We start from the raw sequence: 27,471 nt of genomic DNA, 5'->3' as shown, positions 1-27,471 counted from the left end.
GTGAGGACATGCAGTATTTCTCTTTCTGTACCTGGCTTATTTTACTTAACATAATTTTCTCTAAGTTCATTCATGTTGCTGCAAATGGCAGCATTTCATTCCTTTTTATGGCAGAGTAGTATTCCATCATGTATACATACCACGTTTTCCTTATCAGGTCATCCGTCGATGGACATTTAGGATTAATTTTTTTAAATGACATTATCTAGTCACCTTCCCTCACCAGAGCTATGAAATGCTATTTCATAGCCCCTTTCCCAGCTCCTATACCAGGGGGGTTTCTAAAATGTATTTGATAATTATGACAACCAACATTCACTTTTTTCTTTTTGCAGGGGGCTGCTGGCCAGTAAGAGGATCCGAACTCTTGACCTTGGTGTTATCAGCACCATGCTCTACCCAAGTGAGCTAACCAGCCAGCCAGTCCAACATTCACTTTTGATGAACACAAAAGAATCTGTGGGCATTCAAATTAAACTCAGGATACAGCTGGCCGGTTAGCTCAGTTGGTTGGAGCATAGCCTTACAACCCCAAGGTCACGGGTTTGGATCCTGTACCGTCCAGCTGCAAAAAAAAAAAAAATTAAACTCAGGACAAAGGAAATATTTTGTTTTGTTTTGCTTTGATTTTCCTGCTCCTTTTACCCCTAAAGCAATTGAATAAGCCATAAAAGATACAGATCAAGTCAAGGACTATCTTTTTTCTCCTTCCAGACCAAATATAGTTAAAAAAAAAAAAAAAAAAGAAAAAGAAAAGAAAAAAAAGCAGTGGGCCCAAAACAACCAAGAATTCAGGGAATCCCACAGCAAAACTAACATTCTTTCAACAGAATCAGTACTAAATTCTGCAAATGAAATATCACCATTTCTCCATCTTGGTTACTAAGGTATGTTTTGAGATGGCTTGGAATTCAGGTTTCAGATCACTCTAAACATCTAAAAGTGCTCTTGATCATTTAAAAAGTTCTCTTTGGTAAAGCAGCCCTCTTTGAGAAAGAAAAAATAGGGAAACTTTCCCAACACTGACACCAAAACAACCAAGACCTTTTAAGGTCTCAGGGTGGGTTTACTGTGCACAAAATAGCTCCTCTCTGGAGGGAATTTACAAATTCTTACAACCCAACTGCATTTTAAGGTTGAAAATATTCTTTTCAAAAAGTACCCACTAGAATAGAGTTACAATGAACCTTCTTCCAGAGAGCACACAAAAAAGTTAGGTTTATCTGTATGCATTTTTCTCTACTACTTTTTTACTATCATTTCCTATAATACCCTTGAAAAGCACTTACTTATGTTACCTCTCTGAAAGTCAGGGGACATCACAAACAAATATTTACTGCACTCTTTGACCAATGATTACCTCCAATCATTCACTTACGTGTTATTCTTGTTTAATCCTGTTGCCTCTATTCTTATCATCCTCTAGTAACTTTAGGATTAGAAATCTCCCTCATACCTAAACAGCCTGAGCCCTGCTAGAGCCTATTCCTAACTATGTTCCTTGGGGCCAGTACCACATTCTCTGCTCAGGTGAGATAGTGATGTGGCTCCAAATCCAGACTTCAAGAAGGCTAGCCCAAAAAAAGAAAAAGAAAAAGAAAAAAGAAGGCTAGCCCATGGGTATTGCATTTAATCTGAGAAAAGACAAAAACAAAAACACATACCCCCCAATTTAATATGTTCCTGCTTCCCATTATCACTCCCATCACCCACTCTAAGAACCCAGATTATTCTTATTTGGCACAAAAATCTTAGAGACCTTTGGGAGAGAAGATATTGTCTTCCACTGGAAGCCAAAAGACTTCATGAATTCAAATATTTCCTTTCAACTCCTCAAAAAGGCAAACAAAGCATTTAGAAATAGGGCACTATCTTAAGATATTCCATCCAAGGCTGCTATAATAAAACAAATTATTCCCTGCAACTTTGGGAATATTCTGGTAGACACAATAAAAAAATGGAGGTGGGATAATAGTATACAGGACAGCCCCTTTTTAAAAACTCATTACTCACACTCAGATCAAATGTATGACACATCTCAAATCCTACTCAGAAAAATACCCTACCCTCCAAAATATACTATAATTTAAGAATATCAGTAGAAAAACAGATTTAAGACATATGCTCATCATTTTCATGCTATCCTCTCAAAAGAGCTATCTGTTCTACCTCCAGATGTTATATGTGGTTTAGGTAGAGACAAAGCTACACAGTTTACTAACCAAAACCCACCAATCTGGTGGTCCTTGTTTATGAATAAAGTGATGCCTTGGGTTGTGAAGATGTCTCATTCTCAGATCTAGAAAGAAACTCTACCCCAAAAGCCCCAGGGAAAGGCAGCAAACAGGGAGCCCAATAAAAGTCGATGATAATATTAAAGTTTCCCTACCAAGGCTGCCAATTATCGCTAGCTATTCTTGCTAACTTACGGGTTTTCAACAGAGGAGCTCAAACTAAACAATGAGTTAGCTCCCAGAACAGAAAGTGCATTTTATCTTATGTGTCAAGTAAGTTAACTACCTAAAAGAAAAAAGGTTATTAGGTTAAACCAGTAATCCTAAGGTCTTGCTTTCTGAAACAGTACCAAGATTCTACTTTAAAGTCAGCAGTTAGGTCCTGGGGCATGAAGCCAGGGACCGACCCCTCCTCCCACAACCAGGCAGGGAGTACACTGGGAACACCGCTTCCATGTGGTTGGCCCACCACAGCCACCGTGATAGCCTTGGCTGGTGCAGACAGCCCGCCAGCCATTCGAGTGCATTGGCACAGGGAGGGTCACCAGCGGAGACTGAAGAAGGGAGGAGGATGTTTCTCTCCACAGAGCCCATTCCAGTGTGACGGAAGAAGCATCTACTCTACGATAATAGTGGGGGACTTGAACACACCTCTCTCAGCACTGGACAGATCATGTAAGCAACAAATCAACAGACAAATCGTTACTCTTTCAGAAGGAGAGAAAAAATCTAGGGTTGTCAGAGATCGAGGGAGGGAAAAGGGAATGGGGAGAGATTGGCTAAGGGGCATAAAGAATAAGTACGATCTGTAATAATGTATATGCTAATAATATTAATTTGATTGACATATGTCAACGTTGAACCCAAAATATGTATAATCAATAATTCAATAAATTTTAAAAAATTAATTTAATTAAACTAATTTTTAAAATAATAATAAAGTCAGCAGTAAACCCTGAAAAGTGACCAGTCCTGACCAAGTCCTGAAAAGATACCTGTACTTTCTTAGACCACCCTTCCCTTCACTAGCTGACAGAACTAAACCTCAAATTCCCCTTCGACATTAAACCTCAGTACCTTATCAATCCCACAGTATATAGGGACCTCAAGCTATCATTCCCCCAAGAGTCCAGTGAGGCCCTATTCTGCAGCAAACGTCATTTAACGGGGTTCAAAATACATCATTACCAGAGCTTAAGGTACTTAGCCAAGTTTTCCATTCCTAGCATCTACACCAAGTAATCTCTCATATGAGAGGTAATCCCTTAAAATGACAATAAGGGTCACAAAACATCCATACTCACTAACAGAACCTGCTACTCAAAGTCTTTGGGGTAGAAAACTTTAAAAATGAAATGAATAAGCCAAATCCCAGGTCATTCCAAAAATGATTAAAATTAACCCTAGTTCCAGGACTTTTCCCCAGGCTCACCTAATCCCTCTAGCACCCACCAAATCACAGGATTCTTCTCTAGACCAGGTGGAAGGGTCCATCCATCACTTCCTTCAGGAGACTCACCCAGCCCTAAAAAGTGTCTCTTGGCTTCCTAGACATTCTTATTTTTTAAGCTCAAGCACCTTTCCTTAAGGCTCATCTGTAAACATCCTCCCCAAATGTGGTACCAAACCTGATAAGACTCCTGGTTAAAAACAGGACCAAGGAGCTGGACAGTTAGTTCAGTTGGTCAGAGCTCGGTGCTGATAACACCAAGGTTCAGGGTTTGGATCACTGTACCAGCCATCCGCCAAAAAAACGGAAAAAGAAAAAAAAAAAAAAAAAAACAGGACCAGGGTTCGGATGCCTGTATCGGTCAGCCACCCCCACCAAAAAAAAAAAAAAAAAAAACAACCAACCAACCATCCAAACAAACAAAAACAAAGGACCTTCTACAGTTTTAGAGATGTGACAAGAAAATTTGATATTTTTCCAATCAGCTTATGATCAGCTTTTCTATAAGAAACTAAAAGTGTTTACTTGTCTATTCTATAAATGCCAAAAACAATGCAAAATGTGTATTTATACTTTTCAATTATAATTTATTTTTTCTAAATGATGTTAAGATATCGTGTCTTTAGCTACTCCACTTGGGATACCATAAACTATGCATATTTTATAACGTCAGTGTCAATTTTCCAGTTTCACAATGGATTTCTGCCCCTAACTTGAAAGATCCTATCTGGATTTTTCTTTTTAAGGAAGACACTTCTATTTTGTCAACATGGAGGTAAAGACTCAAACCATTTCAACTGTGAATAATGAAATCACATGAATCTGTTACCCTTAAGAAATGCAAGGGTATGGGTCCTTTACTGTCACTCTCAGTAGACCCAAAACGCTATGGCAGGAGACCAAGTGATCTGGTCACTGCAAATGCTCACTTCCCAAGAAGAAATTTCTTTCCCAAGACCACAAAAACTGCCCATTCACCATGTGAACACTGATAGAATCAAGCAAGATATTGCTTCTTTCCATTAATACCACCTTAGTAATCCTCTATCTTTGAGACAGTAGTTAATGAAACAGTACTAAAGTGATTCTGTAGCACTTAGTTACCATAGAGGGTTGCTTTCTGTATTTGAGACTTATCAGGAAACATAGCCCAGAAGTTATATCATTTTTGCTTAAATGGTACAAATCCCTTTTGGAAAAAAATCACAATAAGCTTATGTACTACATATAGTATGCAGATCTACCTAAAAATCAATAGCAATTCATCTGCATTCATATGTCACAGAAACACTGTAAGAATGAGATCTACAACAATTCCAAGATCTCTTGAGGAAGTATACTACATAAGCAGAAAGAACAACTAAGGACATAAAATAAAATCAATACTACTCCAGCTCCTGCCCCAGCTCTGTAGAGCAGGAGAACAGATACCTGGTAGGCAAGGCATGTGCGTAGCATGGGGTCCCAAAGCACATAAGCATTAGTTTTATCTACTTACAGAAGGTCCACTTACTAAGTCACTTTTAAACTGTGTAAAGTTCTAGAATAAAGAATCTAAATAAAGTTAATCTAACGCAGTGGTTCTCACAATTCAGGGCATATCACGACCATCTAGAGGACCTGTTAAAGCACAGATTGCTGGGTCTCATTCCCATAGTTTCTGATTCACTAAGTCTAGAGTTGAACCAGAGAATTTGGATTTCTAACTAGTTCCAAGGGCGTGATGATGATGCTGTACTAGGACACACTTTGAGAACCCTTGCTCTATAGTTTACTTGTTGACAGAAGCTGTTCACTGCAGTCTTCAGCTTGCAAGGTTTCTGCTGATCATTTAAAAATAAAATACATCAGCTTTATGTCAGTTTTTCGACTTTTTACTAGATATAATTTCCAAGTTACAAAAAAGTTGCACTATTGTAAAGGAAAATACTCACATACCCTTACCCAGATTCAACTATTGATAACTTTTTGCTCCAAATACTCCATCATTACTCACTTCCGCCCTTCTTCATATACATCAAATATTTTTTCTAAGCCATATGAGAGAAAGTTGCATACATCATGGTCCTTAACTTCTAAAAACTTCAGTGTGTATTTTCTAATAAGGATGTTCTCTAACATAACCACAGTAGTTACCAACTTCAGTGAATTTAGCACTGATACACCACTATGACAATCAAAATATAGAACAATTCCATTATACCCCCAAATTCCCTCATGCTTCCACTTTATAATCAACTCCTTCCCCAACACCATGGCAACCACTATTTCCTATTCCTAAAATTTTGCCTTTTTGGGCCAGCCTGTGGCTCACTTGGGAGAGTATGGTGCTGATAACACCAAGGCCATGGGTTCGGATCCCTATATAGGGATGGCCAGTTAGCTCACTTGGGAGAGCATGGTGCTAACACCACCAAGTCAAGGGTTAAGATCCCCTTACCAGTCGAAAAAAAAAAATTTTTTTTTTGCCTTTTCCAGAATGTTATGTAAGTTGAATTGTAACAGTACATAGCCTTTAAAAAAAAAAAAAGTAATCAAATACACATAACATAAAATGCACAATTTTAAAGTGTACAAGTCAGTAGCATTAAGTACATTCACAATGCTGAGCAACCATCACCACTATCTAGCTCCAGAACATTTTTATCACCCCAAAAGGAAACTCCGTACCCATTAAGCAGTCATTCCCTCATTCCCCATTCCCCCAGCTCCTGGCAACCACCAATCTGCTTTCTGTCTCTATGGATACACCTATTCTGGATATTTCATATTAATGGAATCTGGCCTCTTTCATATTTTCAAGGCTCACTCAAATTGTAGCATATATCAGTATTTCATTCCTTCTTATGGCAGTGTATACAGTCTTTTGAATCTGGTTTCTTTCATTCAGCATAATGCCTTGGAGATGCATCCATATTATTATGTGCATAAGTAGTTTCTTCATTTTTATTGCTGAGTAGTATTCCATTATATGCATATATCAGAGTTTGTTAGCCCAGTCACCAAAACACATTTTACTCCTGATACTTTTTCCAGGAATATAATCATATAAACTCAAGGTAATTAACAAGGTTATAATATATTTGCAAATGACAAATAAAAACCTCAAATATACAGAACATATGTAGGTCCCCAATCCCTTATCTGCAATTCCAAAATCCCAAAATCCCTTAAATATCAAGTTTTTAGTAAATATTCAGTGAAGTCTTTTTGAGGCAAATCCTAGACTATACTACACTGAGTCTCTTTACAGTCTTTAATCTTCTCAGTAAAAATATTCATACATTTTGCTGCAAAACTATTATGTCTGAATATACATTCCCTAGGGGATATAATTCACACATGATCTACGTACCACATTACATTTCTATAACCAGAAAAATTCATAAACTCATCTAACTTCACGGGTTCTGGATAAAAGTTGTGGTCTTATACTTACACAGCTCTATACAGGACAAAAATTAAATATATAACTAGAGTCAGTGAATAGGCATTAATTTTTTTTTTCTCAGTTATAGACCAACTCCTCATTAAATCATTTAAAAGATAAACTCTACCCCACAATCCTCCTCATATAAGCAATATCCATCCTGTATGGTCTCTGCAGGTCATCACCCATCCTAAAAAACAGACTGGTTTTCATTTATAAATGTCACCTTTTCGGGGCTGGCCAGTTAGCTCAGTTGGTTAAAGTGCGGTGTTATAACACCTAGGTCAAAGGTTTGGATTCTCCTACCGGCCAGTGGCCAAAAAAAAAACTGCAAAAAAAAAAAAAGCCACCTTTTCCATTGAGATTTGCACATGATCTTTTAACAAGTAAATGTTAAAGTTCTCAGAACATCTGATTGTTACAAGACACATTCTTCAACAGATATGTTAAGACCTGAGCTGCACTGCTGTGAAACCTTAACTACCGTTAAATGCTCCTCACGTGAGAGGAGATCACGGCTACTCTCCACATACAGCATGGATACTTATCCATTCCAAACATACTGGCAACCTACCAAGTGTCAAGCCCTAAACAGGAGGGAACAAGACAGACAAGGCTCCTGCTGTCATGAAGCTAATCCTCTAATGAGAGGAATAAGATACACAAAACTACTAAGAAAAATATCACAGTGATAAATCCTATGCCAACAAACAAGGATATAATGAAAATTGACTAAATATTGATTTTAGATTTGGAGAGTGAGGCGAAATTGAAGCCAAGAACTAAACTCCAGAAGATGAGGGGGTCAGAGGGAAGAGTAGTGCAAAGGCCCTGACACAGAAAGAAGTTTATATTGTTCAAGGACTAGAAGAAAGCTCAGTGTGGCTACAGCAAAACAGAGAAGGTGGAGAACAGTACAGGATGAAGTCAAACAGCCAAGGCCAACTCATGCAGGGTTTTGTAAGTCAGAACAAGGACTTGGGAATTTCTTCCAAGTGAGATGGAAGGCTATTAAGAGAGTTTTAGGCATGGGAATAATGTGATCTGACTGAGATTTTCAAAAGTTCCTTCTACATGTTACACAGAGATGTATTATGTATAACACGCAACTAGTAATCCAATCCTATCATAAAAAGAGAAAAACCACATATATATTTTTTAAAAAATACACTATCACTTCATATAATAAAATGCTAAGAAAAGATTGCATTTACTGAATGATGTTTTTGTTTTTTAACCACTGTCCTGAATGATTTCACATGTGTATCAATATCTTTGGCCTGCCAATTATGCTTCTAACAACTACCACAGCCAGCAAATTTAAGAACTTCCTCCTGGACCCTATACATTAATGTAATTTTTACTCTGCTGACAAATCTGACAGTATAAATAGAAAACTGATGAGTAATAAAGATAGTAAAGAGTTTGAACTGTTGCTATTTAAACATTAAGACATCTTCTCTTTCTAAAATATGTCAATACTTAATAAAAGCACAGTTCATGAAACAAGATTGAAGCTGAGGTTATTACCCTGTGAGTTAAAAAGCATCTCCAGCCTGTAAATTCTACCTTTAGTTCCCAAAGAAAGCATGAATGAGACACATGCAAAAAACAGAAAATAACCAACAAAAGTAAAGTATGCAAGAAGAGCATAACTACCCCTAGTCATGTTTCCACAAATTCAGAGTAAATGCTTATTTTTAAGACATAAATAATTAGCTTTCTGAGAAATAATACTTCTGAGTTTGTTCTCAAATTACAGAAAAAATATTTCTGAACTTAAAACAAATATTCTTTCAATCACAAAAATTTATTTTTGTGCATAATTTTCCCCTGCAGAACCAATTTGAAGAAGCAGCTACCTGTACCTAATTAATGCAAAATTTTTATTCCATGGTAAACCGTTTAAAAATAAAATATATCCTCAAAAATATAACACCCTCTTAGTTGGAGATTTATTTAACTGGATTCCTGAAATTCTAAATTATGTGAAAAGACTAATGCTCTACTTTATTCAATTTAAAATTCTACAAAACAGATCACTTGAAGATTACCTTTAATAAAATTTTGAAGGAACTTACTGAATTCGGTACTCTGCTATACTAGGAAGATACTCTGAAAAGTTTAACCTGCAGTTCAGACCACAGAACAAAAGTCAAAGAGAAAGCTCTTCTGGATCTACTCATGGATTTCAACAAAATAGCTATTGCAGGACTCCATTCGCAGAACAAGACTAGAAATTCAAGAAACTACTAATTTGTACAATCTCTCTGGAAAGTTGTAAATTTCACTCCATGGCAATGAAATATAAAATTTTACATACATCAAGTTTATTAAATCCTACTAGGCTTAAACATAAACATTCCACCACCATGAAAAACATAATAGCAAGTTTAATATTATATAAAATATATTCAGGGACAAATGCTGAAACACTCACTTTATAACGGATAGGTACTCAGAAGAACTGAAACATGCACCCTCACAGCCCATGTGTGCACAAACATCCACAAGAACCACAACTAAGACTAAAGCTGGTTGTTATTTGAAGGCATCAACAAGAGGCCTTTGGAAATCTTAAATGTGGTTTCTTTGCGCGTGAGCGACGCGGCGGCCCCCACACGGAGCACGGAGCGAGCCCCCACGGGTTAAATGTGGTTTCTTAAAAAAAATTTTGAGTAGCACATGATGCAAAGTTCTGGCAAAGACGCTTCCTAACCCAAGACCACATGCATGTCAAGAAACTCACCTGTGTTACACTCCTTCAACTGCAAGTCCTTTGCAGGCATGCCATCAGGAGTCCGAAAGGCATTAAGAATCTGCAAGAATATGGTATTTACACTAATGATACAAATCAGTCAAACGCTGAATATTATGTTTCCCCTACTGGTTTTTAGTCTACATAATTTAAAGCTACGATTATTTTATAAAGGCAAAATTAAGCCATGCACACTCTAGGCATTCACAAAATTTTGAATGAGTAGAACATAATTATTCAAAAATTTGAGTATTTGAGAAAGGCAGAAGAGCATAACCTCCAAGAGCTCAAGTTCTAGGGCCAGCCCATGGCTCACTCGGGAGAGTATGGTGTTGATAACACCAAGGCCATGGGTTCGGATCCTATATAGGGATGGCTGGTTCGCTCATTGGTTGAGCGTGGTGCTGACAACACCAAGCCAAGGGTTAAGATCCCCTTACCGGTCATCTTTTAGCAGGAAAAAAAAAAAAAAAGAGCTCAAGCTCTGAAATCAGACTGCCTGCATTCCAAGCCTCTCCTGCTCACTTGCTGTATAACTTTTTAGTACCCAGTTTCTCATCTGTTAAACATAAAATGATGCACTGAGCTCATTCCAGTCCAGTGTCTTAGCATTTAAACTCCCTCAGACTGGTCTACTATTTTCCCCATCTTCAAATGGACTGTTCTCCCACTTCATTCAGACCTGGGCTCAAATGTTACTTCCTCAGTGATGCCTTCCCTAACTACTCAGTCTAAAATGACCCCAATCAGGGCCGGCCCGTGGCTCACTTGGGAGAGTGTGGTGCTGATAACACTAAGGCCGTGGGTTTGGATCCCTACACAGGGATGGCCGGTTAGCTCGCTTGGGAGAACCTGGTGTTGACAACACCAAGTCAAAGGTTAAGATCCCCTTAACTGGTAATCTTTAAAAAATAAATAAATAAAATAAAAAGGCCCCAATCCCAGTGACACACTAAAACTTTACTTCAGTTTTCCTCAGAGCTTTTAACAGTGACTGAAATTGTTACCTTTTGCTTGCTTTTTTATTATCCATGGAGGCAGTGACTTTTAATATTCACTGCTATATAGTAACTCAGGGCCCTGAACGCTGCCTGGCACACAGTAGTGCTTAATATTTGGAGTGAATGAATTAAGAGTACCCACTCACAAGATACTGTGATAATTAAATGAACTAACACTTGTTAAGTATCACACAATGCTTGGCACAGAGTAAGCACTGTTAGCTCTTGCTGTTTTAATATTCTGACCACTTCTTCCATAAATTCAGCCATAATTTTGTCAGCCAATCCTTTAACATTGGGCAGTTAGGCAGTTTTTACGATTGTAAACAAACTGCATTTTTATGTATGTACTGCAGAAATAATGTGCCCTTTAGGATGATTATCAGGTCTGAAGACAGCAATCATTTACCAAAAAAATTTTTTTTTTTTTTAGCAAATTTCACTTCAGTGAATACATATATAACTGATGAAATCTAAATAAGCTCTATAAGGGCCAGCCCGTGGCTCACTGGGAGAGCATGGTGCTGACAACACCAAGCCAAGGGTTAAGATCCCCTTACCGATCATCTTTTAAAAAATAAATAAATAAATAAGCTCTATAGATTATGCCAAAGTCAATCTCCTGGTCTAGATATTAATGCTATAGTAATGCAAAATGATAACATTGAGGGAGGCTTTAATTGGATTACGAAATTCTTAATTCTGTGAAAAGACTAATGCTCTACTTTACTCAACTTAAAATTCTACAAAATATATCATTTAAAAAATTATCTCTTTTAGGGCCAGCCCGTGGCTCACTTAGGAGAGTGTGAAGCTGATAACACCAAGGCCACAGGTTTGGATCCCTATATAGGGATGGCCGGTTAGCTCACCTGGGAGAGCGTGGTGCTGACAACACCAAGTCGAGGGTTAAGATCCCCTTACCAGTCACCTTCAAAAAAAAAAAAAAAAAAGATCCCTTTTTTTCTGTGGCAGCTGACCAGTACAGGGATCTGAACCCCTTACCTTGATGGTTATTAACACCACACTGACCAACTGAGCTAACCAGCCAGCCAAAAATTACCTTTATTTTTAAACCATTTAATATTATGCAGTCCTAAAGACACTGGTAAAAACCTTGAAGCCTTGGCACACATCAGTTTTGACTATTTTTTCAATAGTAAGATTTGAAGGAACTGGTCCTTGTGAAGGATACACAAGACTTCCCTGTACTTTTAATTGACAGATTGACAGAGAGAATTGCAGGGGGAGAGAGGGAGCGAGAGAGGGAGGGAGAGGGAGAGAGGGAGAGAGAGAAAAAGAGAGAATATGCCTTACCTCTTCTTTTGTGGCATTCTCAGGCACCCCACTTAATCGAATAAGCCTGCTGGGTTTCTCCTCACTTGTGCCAGTCCTGTAATCTTGATCCTTGAATTCAGAATGAAAAAATTATTTCACAAATAAATATTACTTTAGTGTGAAAATGAAACAACTTGAAATATAGGCACTCAGGATCAAAAATGAAAATAACTTGCATCACATGAAGATACGAAAAATTACAATTTTCTCTATTGTTCTAAGTTCTAAAATTTGACTTCAAATCATTAGAATACAACTGTGTGCTAAGGCCAAGGCTCATTGAAGGAGTCTTAAAAAAGTAAAGTGGAATGTGAAGAGAAACAATAGTGAATAGGACTTGTATAACCAGAAAAAAAAAACAAAACACTAACATATTCTCAAAACCATAATTTTGTTCTCCTAAATGAGCAAATAGCAAAAAAAAAAAAAAGAAAAAGGAAAAGAAATTTAAACCAGAAGTCACTTATCAAAGATGCCTTCCATAAACATTGCAGAACAAAGCCAAAAGGAGTCATCTGAGTCTAAACCATAACAACTTAACAGTATAATTGAGAGAAATCTGCATTTTTCCAGTTTATAAAAGTCTCAGCTCCAACCAACTTCCCTCCATTTCAAAAGTTATAAAAAGTATTTAACTTCTGAGAAAAAGTCTCCTATAACTAAATGACTATATCTCCCAGTTATGCATACTATCCTGGCATAATTATCAATAGTATCCTCTTATGCTCAAAAGTGTCCTGATTAATACAATGAATTATACAGTCATCCAGCTCTAACATTCTCAAAACCCATTATTTGGTTAGCATGTCTCAGAATCACTGTCCAAAATACAAAACACTAAGTAGAGATGGGTAAAATCTACTTTTAAAAATAATATTTTGTTGTCAAATTGCAAATATAACTCTTCTTCCTTAGATTACTTACTCAAGAAATTTAACATTTAAGTTAATTAAGTTAGTTGCAAGAGGATACTTACAACATTAACATACCCTCCTCATAACTGGGGAAAGACTCCTAGGTATTCTCTGAATGATTTTAAGAAAATGAACCCTAAACAATCAGAAGAACTGATCATGCAAGAGTTGCAAGAACCAACTCACAGAGACAGATAATTCAAAGTGAATTATCCCAGTGCATTTAAAATCAGCACAGTTTAGCAAAATAATGAATAAACACATCAAAAATATGACCTGAGGGCTGGCCAGTTGGCTCAGTTAGTTACAGCATCGTGTTATAACACTAAGGTCAAGGGTTTGAATCTCCATACCAGCCAGCCGCCAAAAAAGAAAAAAATAATCTGAGCTGAGGGCCCTTTTTTAAGAGATCTGCATTCCTACATTCCACTTGTAAACACAAATTTTGCTTTTTAATGGTAGTGCAAGTAGAGACCTTCAGTCCTGAACTCTATACTTCATCCTTCAGAAAAGCCCATAAGGAAAAAGCAATCCACCCCCTCAACATACCTGAAGATCCCTTTGAGCATCTCGGGCAGTTTTGCCCTCTGGAAAAGACTTGTTGGGGCCATAGCCAAATATCTGGTTTCCTGGCAGCCTATGATCCACATCACAGTACTCCATGCTTCTATAATCAGTGTCTTGTCGGCCAAGAAAGTCCAGACCACCTTCTTCTTTAAACAGACCGGCATCTGAACTCTGTTGTTCACCTCCAGAAAGCCGTGACTTGTCTTGGTCTTGAACTGGACTCTGGCTGTTCTGAAAGTCTGATGGAGACTCATGTTCAAAAGCTATACCTTGTGTTTCTTCTCTTGTTTCTGAACGCTCAAATTCTCCTTTCTGAATGCCAAAAGCAGGCCTTTCTATCGTGTGGTCATGTGTAGATTCTTCTCTCTTGTTTACATTCATCCCAGAGTGTTCTCTATCTTGTGTAGAGGGCTGATTGTAATCCAAAACACTTGGATCCACAGGGGGCATCTCCCTATCTTTAAATTCCATACAAGGTCCCACCTCTCTGCCCCTAAAATCCTGATCAGTCCTGGACCGGTGTCTACCTCTGAAATCTGAATGTGGTGTACCCCTGTCCCTAAAGTCTAGATCAGTAGTACCTGAACCTCGGCCTCTAAAGTCCACCTGTGTTCCGTCCTTGTCCCTGAAGTCCAAATCAGATACATCTCTACTCCTAAAATCAGAACGGGACTGATCTCTGGCCCTGAAATCCAAATCTGATAAATCTCTTCCCCTAAATTCTGCATGAGATCCATCCCGACCTCTAAAATCTAAATCATAAGTGCCCCGACCCCTGAAGTCAGATGGAGGAGCATCCCTTCCTCTGAAATCAACAGTGTGAACATCCCTATCTCTGTAGTTTATATGAGCTGTCTCTCTACCTCTATAATCCACAGAAGTACCATCTCCACCCCTATAGTCCATAGGTGGTCCTTCTCTATCCCGAAAATCCCCAGAATGTATGTCCCTACCCCTGAAGTCCAAATGTGATGAATCTCTGCTCTGGAAATCAGAAGATGAAAAATCTCCCCCTCTGAAATCATGTCCATGTCCCTCCCCTCCTCGATAGTCACCATGCGGTCCATCTCTAGCTCCATAGCTGAAAGAATGCTCCTCTACATTTGCAAAAGGAGGCCCCGAATGCCCCTGGAAATCAAAGGGAAGTGAATCTCTGCCAGGATAGTTGCCAGAGTGTCTCTCTTGAGCATGACTCTTAAGGGGAGGAGGATAATCCCTGTTCCACCCGGGAGCAAACCTTTCTTCTTGGCTCCCACTGTAGAAACAAAGACAGTGTTATTCATATTGTCCAGAGAGTTTGAAATCTACACACCAGCATATTCTTCTCTAATCACAGCACATTCTTCTGTAAACATTTTTTTTTTTTTTTTGGCAGAGTTCTGTAACAATGTCCTAGATCTGCAGAAAACAGCAAAGTTTTGCTATTTTAAGACGAAGTGGCGGAGTAAACTTTTATGCTCCCATTTCAGAACACGAGGAAAGTCAACACAAGGTTTTCAACATGACTGCTGCAGAAAAAGCTTTCACCCAGTCCTGCAACAGGGAAAATCCGCAATACCAGATAAGCTAACATGGTGACACGCTACAAAAATTTCCATTACCAAAAGCCAGGGAACTTAGAATTCCAAGGTCAACATGATGATTCCTATACATCAGAAAAATCAATGCACTATAAATTTATTACAGTAAGTTTTAGGTGTCTTTCTCATTCCTATATCCAAAGGTAACATTCCAAAATATTTTATTACAGCTACTGCATGGACACCACACAATCAAAATGGATAGGCCCAGTAGGAAGAAACACTGGTTGTAAATTACCAGTGGGAGCCCACCAGTGTTCACCAGCTAAGTATCAGCCCTAGCTGCATCTAAATGCCAGTTCTACAGTGGTTCTGCCTAGAAGTGCTCTCACCTGGATCCTATTATTACAACTACCCAAGGGTACCACACGAGGCAGCATGAATCATGCCACAAAGTATGTGTAAATCTTCTAAGCCAAGCAACAGTATCCAGGAGCGCATATGGCTGAAAATGATCTAGACAGAAGAGCATTAGGCCTTCATGCATTATCCCCATGCCCCAAATGAAACAGCTGATATTCCAAATTCCAATGCCTCATGCTAATTTTTCATAGTCATACAATGTATTTTTAAAATATGTATAGTATTAAATTAACACTCTAAGTTTACAGAACTCAAGAGATAAATGAGAGCCATCCCAATTTTCATACCACCCAACTTCGTCCCTTTGCCTAACCTCCACAGCATTTTACATGTTTTGACTTTGGTCAAAGATTAGGGAATTTAAGTAGGTGATTAGGCTCCTGGGATCCTGGGTGGGGACACATGAAAAAGAAAACATGAAAAGTTCTGAAGAATTATCTGCTGCTTAGCAGTAAAACAATAGCATTAAGAAATCAAGACCAACTCAGTTCTCTCCTCCCAGAACACAGAGGTTCTATTGTTATAAGACCCTTGTGAGCTGAGACTACGCCACTACAGTAAAATTCAAAGGACGACTAATTCTGGGTCATTCAGTTCAAGAAAACAGTTGCAATGCCATACCTTTTCTTAAAGTAATAGGAATTTAGCAATTAACCTAAACACTCAAATGATGTACATTTAATGGATTTTCAGAACATGATGATTTCCCACTGGTTCCCATTAACATTAGTTATATTTATGTGGTTCATCATAAGAGGAGCAAGTTTAAGTGTTCCTCATAAGTAATACAATTTAACACTAAAATTATGATGTTACCAGTAACTATAGTGTCTCCCACATTTAAAATCATTTAAGTCCTAGAAGTTAGCTTGCAGGAAGACTTACACCTCATCAGACACTCATAGGATGAGTTCTGAGGTATATAAATCTACATGTTTTCTAACCAAAACACATCCAACATTACTGATCCAGACTAACCTACTGTACTAAGGTTCTTAGATCTGTATTTTATGCAGATTAATCAAGAAACAGTTCTATTAATATAAAACAGCAGTGGCTATGAAATTATTTTCAACAAAATAAAAACAAATTTTAGAAGAAAAACTGTTCAAAGGACATACAAAATGATTTTCCTTCAAGGTACCTTTTTTTGGTCCAAATTAGTCCCCCAAAAAAGAATCTTATATAAACTGTCTCCCTTTTGGTCAAAGATCTCGAAAAATAACATGTAATGACTTACATTTAAATTAAAATTAAGGTGGGGAAATATAAACTTAAATTTAAATGGGTCAAAGAAAAAAATATTCTGAAAACAGAAAAAAAGTTATGCAAAAGAGTTAACATTTCTGAATGCTTACCTAACCCATCTTAAATTAAATCTATAAGAAACAGCCTTAATTACAAAATAATTATCCATAAAGAGAAGTAATAAGAAGATAGATTACAATATAAATATTTTTAAATGCCAAAGTACAAGTCCATTGATCTAGACTAAGGGTCTGCAAACTTTTTCCACAAAGAGCCAGATAGTAAATATATCGGACTTTGTAAGTTATGCAGTCTCTGTCATAACTATTCAACTCTGCCATTGTAGCATGAAAGCAACCTCAGATAATGTGTGAAGGAATGAGTGTGGCTGTGTTCCAAGAAAACCTTATTTACAAAAACAGGCTATGGGCTATAGTTTGCTGACCACTGATCTAGACCTTAGTATTGTTTTTAAAAAAGATGAACAGTAAGGGGATCTTAACCCTTGACTTGGTGTTGGCAGCACCACGCTCAACCAATTAGTGAACCGGCCATCCCTATATAGGATCTGAAACCGCGGCCTTGGTGTTCTCAGCACCACACTCTCCCAAGTGAGCCATGGGCCGGCCCTTAGACCTTAGTATTTTGAAAGAAAAAATATACCCAGCCTCGCCACCATTGCTTTAGTTTCAATACCCCTATTATTTAGCATTTATGAAACACCAGTTATACTAAACACTATGTGGATTTTATAAACTCTATTCTCTACCTAAATTTTTCACTGAAACCTAAGCTTCAGAATAATGAATGAGAACACCAGTTGAATTTAAACAATAATCTTACAGACTGCTGATCCAAATGAATATTTACTAATAATAGAAGTTTCAACTGCAGCATCAATAATTTTGAAGGCATAAATTTAAAGGTCATATTTCTTGGGCCAGCCCATGGCTCACTTGGGAGAGCGTGGTGCTGACAACACCAAGTCAAGGGTTAAGATCCCCTTACTGGTCATTTTTGAAAAAAAAAAAAAAAAAAAAAAAAAAGAGAAATAAAAGATTTGAGGATATTTTTTTTTTTTTTTTTTTTTTTTTTTTAAAGATGACCGGTAAGGGGATCTTAACCCTTGACTTGGTGTTGTCAGCACCACGCTCAACCAGTGAGCGAACCGGCCATCTGTATATGGGATCCGAACCCGGGGCCTTGGTGTTATCAGCACCGCACTCTCCCGAGTGAGCCACGGGCCGGCCCGATTTGAGGATATTTTTAATGTTTAAAAAAATGTTGGGGGGCCGGCCTGTGGCTTACTTGAGAGAGTGTGGTACTGATAACACCAAGGCCACGGGTTCGGATCCCTATAGAGTGATGGCCAGTTAGCTCATTTGGAAGAGCATGGTGTTGACGCCAAGTTAAGGGTTAAGATCGCCTTACTGGTCATCTTTAAAAAAAAAAAAAAAAGATAAAGTAAAATAAAAAACTGTTGGGCTGGCCGGTTATTACCTCAGTTGGTTAGAGCATGGTGTTGACAACACCAAGGTCCAGGGTTGGATCCCTGTTACCGGCCAACTGCAGATAAATAAATAAATAAATAATAAAATAAATAATAAAATACTTGGCATGCTGCATATTGCACCTCACAATCATTTTAGAAATGACTAAAAACTTTTTAAATAGTTGTTTTTTAAAAATCAGAACTACTTCTACACAAAGAAAATACCTCCTTTTATGATAGTTAAAAATGTTGTACTATATATTTATTACTACAATACTGATGTTTCAATATGCAAATTTCAGGACTTACCGAAAAGGTCCTGTTCTGTTAGCAGATCGAGAATCCCCCCACATCTCTTTCTATGTCAAGAGGGCCACGATAAGTAGATCCTTTTTCTACTAAACTTTGGTTATAGCAGTACCTGTGCAAAACAAACCACAAAAAATAAGTACTGTAGAACTTGAAGTAAAGGCTAAACTAGTTTCTCCCTGCTAAATTTATCAGGAACCACATCAGCAGGGATATTTCTGGAGGTCACTTTTAATCATTTATATATTATAACAAGAAAAATACATTTTTAACTAAAAACGTATGCTCTGGGACATCATAAACTTTTCAATGTACTAAGAATGCTGCATATTTACTAAGTTAAATAACTGTTAACTAATTTTTCCAGCACCCATTTGTCCTTGCTTTTTGGAAACACCATTTTAACATTTAACCCCATTCTCAGTCCATGTGGCTGATCCTACACCATTCAGCCTGGTCAATCAGAATAGTCTATTACCCTCATCACAGTGATGGCTTCGAATATGAGAATATAACCCAAGTCAAGCTGAGAAATTATCTCCAGCAACTTTGTTGCAGCGACTGAAAAAGAGGCCAGATTTTCATGACCTTAGATTGGCAATGGTTTCTAAAATATGACACCAAAAGCACAAAGAACAAAAAAATAAACAGGTAAAGTGGGCTTCATCAAAATTGAAAACTTGCGTATAAAAGGATATTAGCAAGAGAGTAAAAAGACAACCCACAGGTCACCAAAATGGCAGACTAGAAAGTTCTATGGTCTCATTCCTCCACAGTAACTTCAAAAAACAAGCAGTACTGTCTGAATCAACTATGTTGGAACTTTACAAAACAGTCAAAGGTTTACAGCAAACAAGCAAGTGTCTAATCAAGAAAAAGCCATCTTCAAAACAGTAGGAAGGTTTCATGGTGTTTTTACTCACTCTTGCCTTACCCGCTCTCCAGGTGGCAGCAGTTTTGATCTTGAAGCAGTGGCAGCCCAATTCCCAACTCCCTCCCCCTAAGGGCAGTGCAGACCTCATTTGCAAATTATTGTGTCTATCCGTTCTTCCCTGTCTGGGAGTATCTGAAGAACTGATACAAGGTGCTTGTCTCTATTTCACCTAACTCAAAACTAAGGCGGGAAAAGTAGTAGGCACTGCTAATGAAAGCTGCAATGCAGACTATAGACTGATAGACACCTGGGGCAAGATATTACGGGTAAAGGCCCAGAGAAAAAGCTGGGATGAAACTCTTTGGGAAATTAGGACACTCCAAAGCAGCATTTCTAAATGGAGAAATATATAAAGCCACACACATGCCCAGGCAAGACATATGATCATACAAGACCTGTGAACACCATAAGCTTTCACCTCAGGCTGATTGCTAGGCTCAGAGCAAGCCTCAGTGTTGAAGGAGTGCCCCAGCAAAGAGCCAATCTGCAGAGACAAGTAGTTGTCTTGTTTGGGTGTTTTGTTTTGTTTTGTTTTGTTTTGTTTTTTGCTTCTTTCTTTATGCTGTTTTTTTGTTTTTGTTTGTTTGAGCTCCTGGCATTCAAGGAAATATCAGTCAAAACATCAGCTGAATACAAGTTAAAGGAACAGAGACTTCAGTAATCACACATCACCAGGAACAGTCTTTGCAAAAATAATTTAGAAACAGTCTCAAAACAGCCTTAGACAGTCAAAACAAAAAGAAAAAACCACCAGCAAGCCCTACGAAATGGGGAGAATGAGCCAGCCCATGGCTCACTTGGGAGAGTGTGGTGCTGACAACACCAAGTCAAAGGTTAAGATCCCCTTACTGATCATCTTTAAAAAAAAGAAAGAAAGAAAGAAAAAAAAGAAATGGGGAGAATCTGATTTCCAAAGCTGTCATCTTATAATATTCAAATGCGCAATTTTCAACCAAAAAAAACCCCAAAAAGTATACAAAGAAACAAGAAAGCATGGCCCATGCAAAGAAACAAAAGAAATCAACAGAAACAATACCTGAAGAAGCTCAGACATCAGACTTATTAGTCAAAGACTTTAAAACAACTGTCCTAAATATGCTCAAAGAGCTAAATGATAATATGGACAAAAGGCTAAAAGAAATCAGGAAAACAATGTATAAGCGAAATGAGAATATTGACAAAGAGATACAAATTATACAGAGAAACCAAACAAATCCTGGAGCTGAAAAGTACAATATACCTGAAATGAAAAATTCACTAGGGGGGTTCAACAGCAGATATGAGCAGATAGAAGAAAGAATTAGCAAACTTGAAGCTAAATTTAAATTATAAAGTCTGGGCTGGCCTGGGACTCACTCGGGAGAGTGTGATGCTGATAACACCAAGGCCACGGGTTCAGATTCCATATAGGGATGGCCAGTTAGCTCACTGGGTGAGCGTGGTACTGACAACACCAAGTCAAGGGTTAAGATCCCCTTACTGGTCATCTTTTAAAAAAAATTTTTTAAATAAAAATAAAAATAAATAAATTATCAAGTCTGAGGAGCTGAAAGAAAAAGAATGAAGAAAAGTGAATAGAGCCTGAGACCTGGGGGACATCATCAAGTGGGCCAACATACTTACCATGGGAGTTTCAGGAGGAGAGGACAGAGAGAGAGAGAAAAGGGGATTATTTGATTATTGAGAGATTATCTGATGAAAGCTATGAGTTTACAAATCCAAGAAGCCCATGAACTACATGTTGGATAAACTCACACCAAGACACATTATGAAAGAATCTTTTTTTGTTGGTTTTTTTTTTTTGTGGGGATGGGGGTGTGGCATACAGCTGGGAGCTGGCCAGTTTAGGGATCCAAATCCTTGACTTTGGTGTCATTGTGAAAGAATTTTGAAAGCAGCAAGAGAGAAGCAACCCATCACAGATGAGAAATCCTCGGTAAGATTATCAGCCAATTTCTCATCAGAAAACTTGGAAGCCATGGGCTAGCCAATTAGGTCAATTGGTTAGACCATAGTGCTGATAATACCAAGGTCCAGGGTTTGATACCTGTATCAGACAGCCACCAAGAAAAAAAAGGACAGAAACATTGGAGGCCAGAAAGCAGTGGGATGATAAATTAAATACTGGAAGGAAAACATACTGCCAACCAAGAATTCTACATTTGGCAAAACTGTCCTTCAAAAAATGAGGGAAAACATCAAGACTGAGATAAACAAAAGCTGAGGGAATTCATTACCATGAGAGAGAACTTGCAAGAAATGCTAAAGGGAATCTTTCAGAATGAAGCGGAAAAAAACCTAAATGGTAACTCAAAGCCATATTAAGAAATAAAGATCTCTGATAAAGGTAAATACAGGGCAATTATAAAAGTTAGTACTACTGTAATTTTGGTTTGTAACTCTGCTTTTTATTTTCTATATGATTTAAAAGACAAATAAATTTATAAAAATGTAATCTGTGACATCAATAACAAAAATAGAAAGGGAAAGGAATTGTATAGGAGTAGAATTTTTGTGTGCTACTGACTTTAAGTTGGTATAAATTAAAATTAGATTACAACTGTAGGATATCAGATGTAATTCTCATGGTAACCAAAAAAAAAAAAAAAAGTCTTCAGAATATACACATAAGAAAGTGAGAAGGAAATAAAAAGTTTCACTACCAAAAAAATCAACTAAACACAAAAGAAGGCAATAATGGAAGAAATGAAAGACAAAAAAAGCTATGAGGCATATAGAAAACAAACAGCAAAATGGCAGAAGTCTCTCCTTATCAATAATTACTTTAAATGTAAACAGTTAAACTCCCTAATCAAAAGATGAGATTGGCAGAGTAGATATTTAAAAGAACATGATCCAATTACATGCTGCCTACAACAGACTCACTTTAGATACAAAGATACAAATAGATTGAAAGTGAAAGGATGGAAAAGATATTCCACACAAATTGTAACCAAAAGAGAGCTGGGATGGCTCTACCAGTATGAAACAAAATAGACTTTAAATCCACAAAGGTTACAAGAGACAAAGAATGACACTATACATTAACTAAAAGGTTTAATACAGCAAAAAGATATAACGGTTATAAACATTATACACCTAATAACAGAACCTCAAAATATATAAAGCAAAAATTGAAAGAATTAAAGAGAGAAACAGTTCTACAATAATAGTTGAAAACTTCAAACCCCACTTTCAATAATGGATAGATCAATCAGACAGAATTGGAAGTAAGGAAAGAAAGAACTTGAACAATACAATAAACCAACTAGACCCAACAGACATATACAGAACACTCCATCCAACAACAGCAGAATCACATTCTTCTGAAATGCACAGAGGACATTCATTCTCTAGGATGGATCATAGGCCACAAAACAGGTCTCAAAAGATTTAAAAAGATAGATAACATACAAAGTATCTTCTCTGACCAAAACAGGATGAAGTTAGAAATCAATAACATAAGGAAAACTGTAAAATTCAAAAAAATTTAAACGTATATAACCTCTGACTTTCCAGTTTAATTTCTAGGAATTCATTCTATAGACATTTACAATATGTGATGATAAGTTTTCAAAAGTACATAATGCAGCATTGTTTGTAATAGCAAAAGATTATAAAACGTAAATGTACATCCATAGAATATACTAGTACTACTGGAATACTATGCAACACTCAGAAAAAGTGAGGTAGCTATATTAACCAATACAGGATAAGCTATTATATAATAGACTTAAAATGTGCAAAATACTGTTTGTAATATGTTACCATCTGTGCAAAATAGAAAAGAATATATACAACAAAGTAGAGGACTCACACTTCCCATTCCAAAACTTACCACAAATCTACAGTAATCAAGACAGTGTGGCAATGGCATAAAGATAGACACAGAGATCAAGAGAATAGAATTGAGAGTCCAGGGCTGGCCAGTTAGCTCAGATGTTTTGAACGCGGTGTTATAACTCCAAGGTCAAGGGTTCAGATCTCCTTACCGGCCAGCAGCCACAAAAAAAAAAAAAAAAAAAAGAATTGAGAGTCCAGAAATAAACCATCACATTTAGGGTCAAGTGATTTTAGACAAAAGTGCCGAGACAATTCAATTAGGAAGAACAGTCTTTTAAACAAATAGTACTGGGGGCTAGCTGGTTAGCTCACTTGATTAAAGCATGGTGTTGTCACCAAGGTCAAGGGTTTGGATCCCCATACCAGGCAGCCACCAAAAAAAATAAATAAACAAACAAACCAACAAACCATACCAGGACAATTGAATGTCCCCATGCAAAAGAATGAAGTTGGACCCCCTACCTTACACCACATATAAAAATTAATTCAGGGCCGACCCTGTGGCTCACTCCGGAGAGAGCGGTGCTGGGAGCGCGGAGGCCACGGGTTTGGATCCTATATAGGGATGGCCTGTGCGCTCACTGGCTGAGTGCGGTGTGGATGACACCAAGCCAAGGGTTACGATCCCCTTACCGGTCACAAAAACATAACATAACATATAACATAACATAACATATAACATAACACACATAACATAACACATAACATATAACATAACACATAACATATAACATAACATAACATAACATATAACATAACACAACATATAACATAACATAACACAACACATCACACAGCACAACACACAGCACAACACACACCACACACCACAACACACCACAACACACAACACCAAACACACCACAACACAACACACCACACCACACCACAACACAAAATAACATAACATAACATAACATAACATAATATAACATAAAATAAAATAAAATAAAAATTAAAAATTAAAAATTAATTCAAAATGGATCAAAGACCTAAACATAAGAGCTAAAATATAAAACTCTTAGAAGAAAACATAAGCATAAATCTGTGACCCTGCATTAGGTAGGTAAGATTTCTTAGATAAGATACCAAAAGCACAAGAAACAAAAGGAAAAACAGGTTGGTCTGAGTGTGGTAGTGTTTACAACCAAATGATCACAACCAATTACAGATTTCTTTGTTCTTTCTCCACTCCCACTACTTCATTTGACTAGCCTATAAAAAACAAAAACTAACAAAAAACAAAAACGAAAAAAGGAAAACTAGATAAACTGTATATCATCAAAATGAAAAGCTTTTGAGCTTTAAAGGACCCCATCAAGAAAGTGAAAAAACAACCTACAGAATGGGAGAAAATTTGTGCAAATTATATATTTGAAAAGGAACTTGTATCTAGAACATATAAAGAACTATTACGACTCAATAACAAAAAGACAAATAACCCAATTTAAAACAAGGGCAGGGCCAAGCCCGTGGCGCACTCGGGAGAGTGCCACACTGGGAGCGCAGTGACGCTCCCGCTGCGGGTTTGGATCCTATATAGGAATGGCCGGTGCACTCACTGGCTGAGTACCAGTCACGAAAAAGACAAAAATAAATAAATAAATAAAATAAAATAAGGGCAAAGGCTCTAAAAAGACATTTCTCCGAAGAAGAAATGTTTATGGCCAATAAACACAGGGAAAAAAATGCTCAGCATTAGCCATGGGGAAATGCAACACAAAACCACAATGAGGTAATTAATGCTTATATCCACTAGAGTGGTTACAATCAAAAACGTAAGTGTTGATTAGGATGTGGAAAAATTGGAACCCTCATATGCTGCTGGTGGGAACGGGGCAAAAAATTTAACATGCCATCTAGTAGTGGTTCTCTCCAAAGTTTTCCTCAGAATAGCTGGAGCTCTCACAGACATGCAGCTTAATCCAGCAAAACAAGCAGTTACAGTCCTGGTGCCAAAATGATCTCAATCTATTCTCAAACTTTAAATGAGTAAAAGGCCTGAATTGCTGGCACAGAGCCAGGGCCACATTTGGCAAGCAAAACAGGCATGGCAGGATAAAGTGGATACCAGGTTAAAGCTTTTTTTTTTTTTTTGTCGTTTTTTCGTGACCGGCACTCAGCCAGTGAGTGCACCGGTCATTCCTATATAGGATCCGAACCCGCGGCGGGAGCGTCGCCGCGCTCCCAGCGCAGCACTCTACCTAGTGCGCCACGGGCTTGGTTAAGGACGGGGCCGTGAAAGTCAGAATCTAGTAAGGAGTGATAACAAGCCACCTACCATATCAACTAGCTCTGAAAATAAATAGTACTAAAACATCAATCCCATATACAAACTACGGCAGGCAGGCAAGTGGGAGCAAGAAGGGCTTGCTACCTTACTGCCCAGATCCCACCCCCATCAAATGCTAATGAGCACAAGGGTCCCTGTGGTGAGTTCTGAAGATGATGATGCAGGACCAGGTGAAGTTGCTGCAGGTGCATATCTTGGTGGTAGCAATAAATATTCAAATGAGAGTTTTGAAGGTTGAAGCGAAAAATGGTTCCATGTTGAACATGGGTCAGCTGTTCCTGAGAGATAACCAGCATCATATCTAAGCTATAGGCTACATTCCTAGTGATGACCTTCCATCAATTCCTTTAATTCCTTTAAGTATCAGTTTGTTTGGTTTTTTTAAAGATGACCGGTAAGGGGATCTTAACCCTTGACTTGGTGTTGTCAGCACCATGCTCACCCAGTGAGCAAACCAGCCATCCCTACATGGGATCCGAACCCATGGCCTTGGTGTTATCAGCACCACACTCTCCCAAGTGAACCACAGGCTGGCCCACCCCCAATTATTTTTAATGTGGTAAAATACACATAACATAAAATTTATCATCTTAATCATTTTTTTTTCCTTTGGCGGCTGGCCAATACAGGGATCTGAACCTGCAACCTTGGTGTTACAAGGCTGCACTCTAACCAACTGAGATAATCAGCCAGCCCCCTTAATGTTTTTAAGTGTACAGCTAGTGGTGTTAAATACACTCATAATGTTGTGCAACCATCACTACTATCCATTTCTATATCTCTTTTCAGTAAAACTGAAACTCTGTACCCATTAAACAATAACTCTCCATTCCTCCCTCACCCTGCCCCTGACAACCACCACTACTTTCTGAGATGATTTTGACATCTTATACAGTATTTTGTCTTTTTGTGACCGACTTATTTCACTTAGCATAATGTCCTCAAGGTTCATCCATGTTGTAGCATATGTCAGAATTTCGTCCTTTTTTAAGGATCAATAATATCCCATTGTATGTATATATCACATTTTGCTTATTTTTTCATCTGTCACTGGACATTTGGGTTGCTTCCACATTTTAGCTATTGTGAATAATGCTCTTATGAACATAGGTACAGATCTCTTTGAGACTCTGCTTTCAATTCTTTTGGGTATATATCCAGAAGTGGAACTACTGTATCACATGATAATTCTATTTTCAATTTTTTGAGGAACTGCCATACTGTTTTCACCTTCATTCTTAATTAATAAAAACATTCTTGGCAAATGCTTTCACTCTGGTCCATCTTGCACAGGTCTAAGAATTTCACCTCTAACAGCACAATACCAATATCCCAAGCCTTTGTTCTTAATCATGACTTCAGCACCAAAAACTAACCAAACAGAACTAGGGGTCCTATTCTATTAGTTTAGCTGTGGTATAGAGTAGCTTGATGCTGAGTTAAACATTCTAATTTTTTCCAAAGTAAATGCCGTGGGACCCATAGGATGCTCAGCTAAGAGCATCAAGGGGGCACCAAGAGGCAAGGGTTGCTCTGACTGCCTACCTACTCCCAGGATACAACTAACAAGCTTCTAAACAGTAGCAACTTTTGGGGCCGGCCCGTGGCTCACTCGGGAGAGTGCGGTGCTGATAACACCAAGGCCACGGGTTCGGATCCCATATACGGATGGCCGGTTCGCTCACTGGCTGAGCGTGGTGCTGACAACACCAAGTTA

The 27,471-nt window shown here is 37.9% G+C and overlaps 1 protein-coding gene across 6 annotated transcripts in view; it reads right to left on the bottom strand.

The window, feature by feature from the left end:
- RBM6 (RNA binding motif protein 6) overlaps positions 1 to 27,471 on the bottom strand; it is a 101,686-nt gene that overhangs the window by 67,080 nt on the left and 7,135 nt on the right. The window contains exons 2-6 of one of the 6 annotated variants that reach the window (XM_063113753.1): positions 23,457 to 23,605; positions 18,685 to 18,796; positions 13,675 to 14,947; positions 12,191 to 12,280; positions 9,864 to 9,933 (exon numbers count right to left, since the gene is read on the bottom strand). In XM_063113753.1, coding sequence (XP_062969823.1) covers positions 9,864 to 9,933; positions 12,191 to 12,280; positions 13,675 to 14,947; positions 18,685 to 18,728 — 1,477 coding nt within the window. In that variant the 5' untranslated portion in view covers positions 18,729 to 18,796; positions 23,457 to 23,605. Of the gene's footprint in view, positions 1 to 9,863; positions 9,934 to 12,190; positions 12,281 to 13,674; positions 14,948 to 18,383; positions 18,422 to 18,684; positions 18,797 to 23,456; positions 23,606 to 27,471 lie in introns of those variants that run through there. The other 5 variants (XM_063113755.1, XM_063113754.1, XM_063113756.1 and 2 more) reach the window with 5 other exon arrangements.

The sequence above is a fragment of the Cynocephalus volans genome, chromosome 11, assembly GCF_027409185.1.
Source record: "Cynocephalus volans isolate mCynVol1 chromosome 11, mCynVol1.pri, whole genome shotgun sequence".
Classification (NCBI taxonomy): Eukaryota; Metazoa; Chordata; class Mammalia; order Dermoptera; family Cynocephalidae; genus Cynocephalus; species Cynocephalus volans.
Note: the sequence above shows the minus strand (reverse complement) of the source record. Positions and strands in the feature narration are given on the sequence as shown.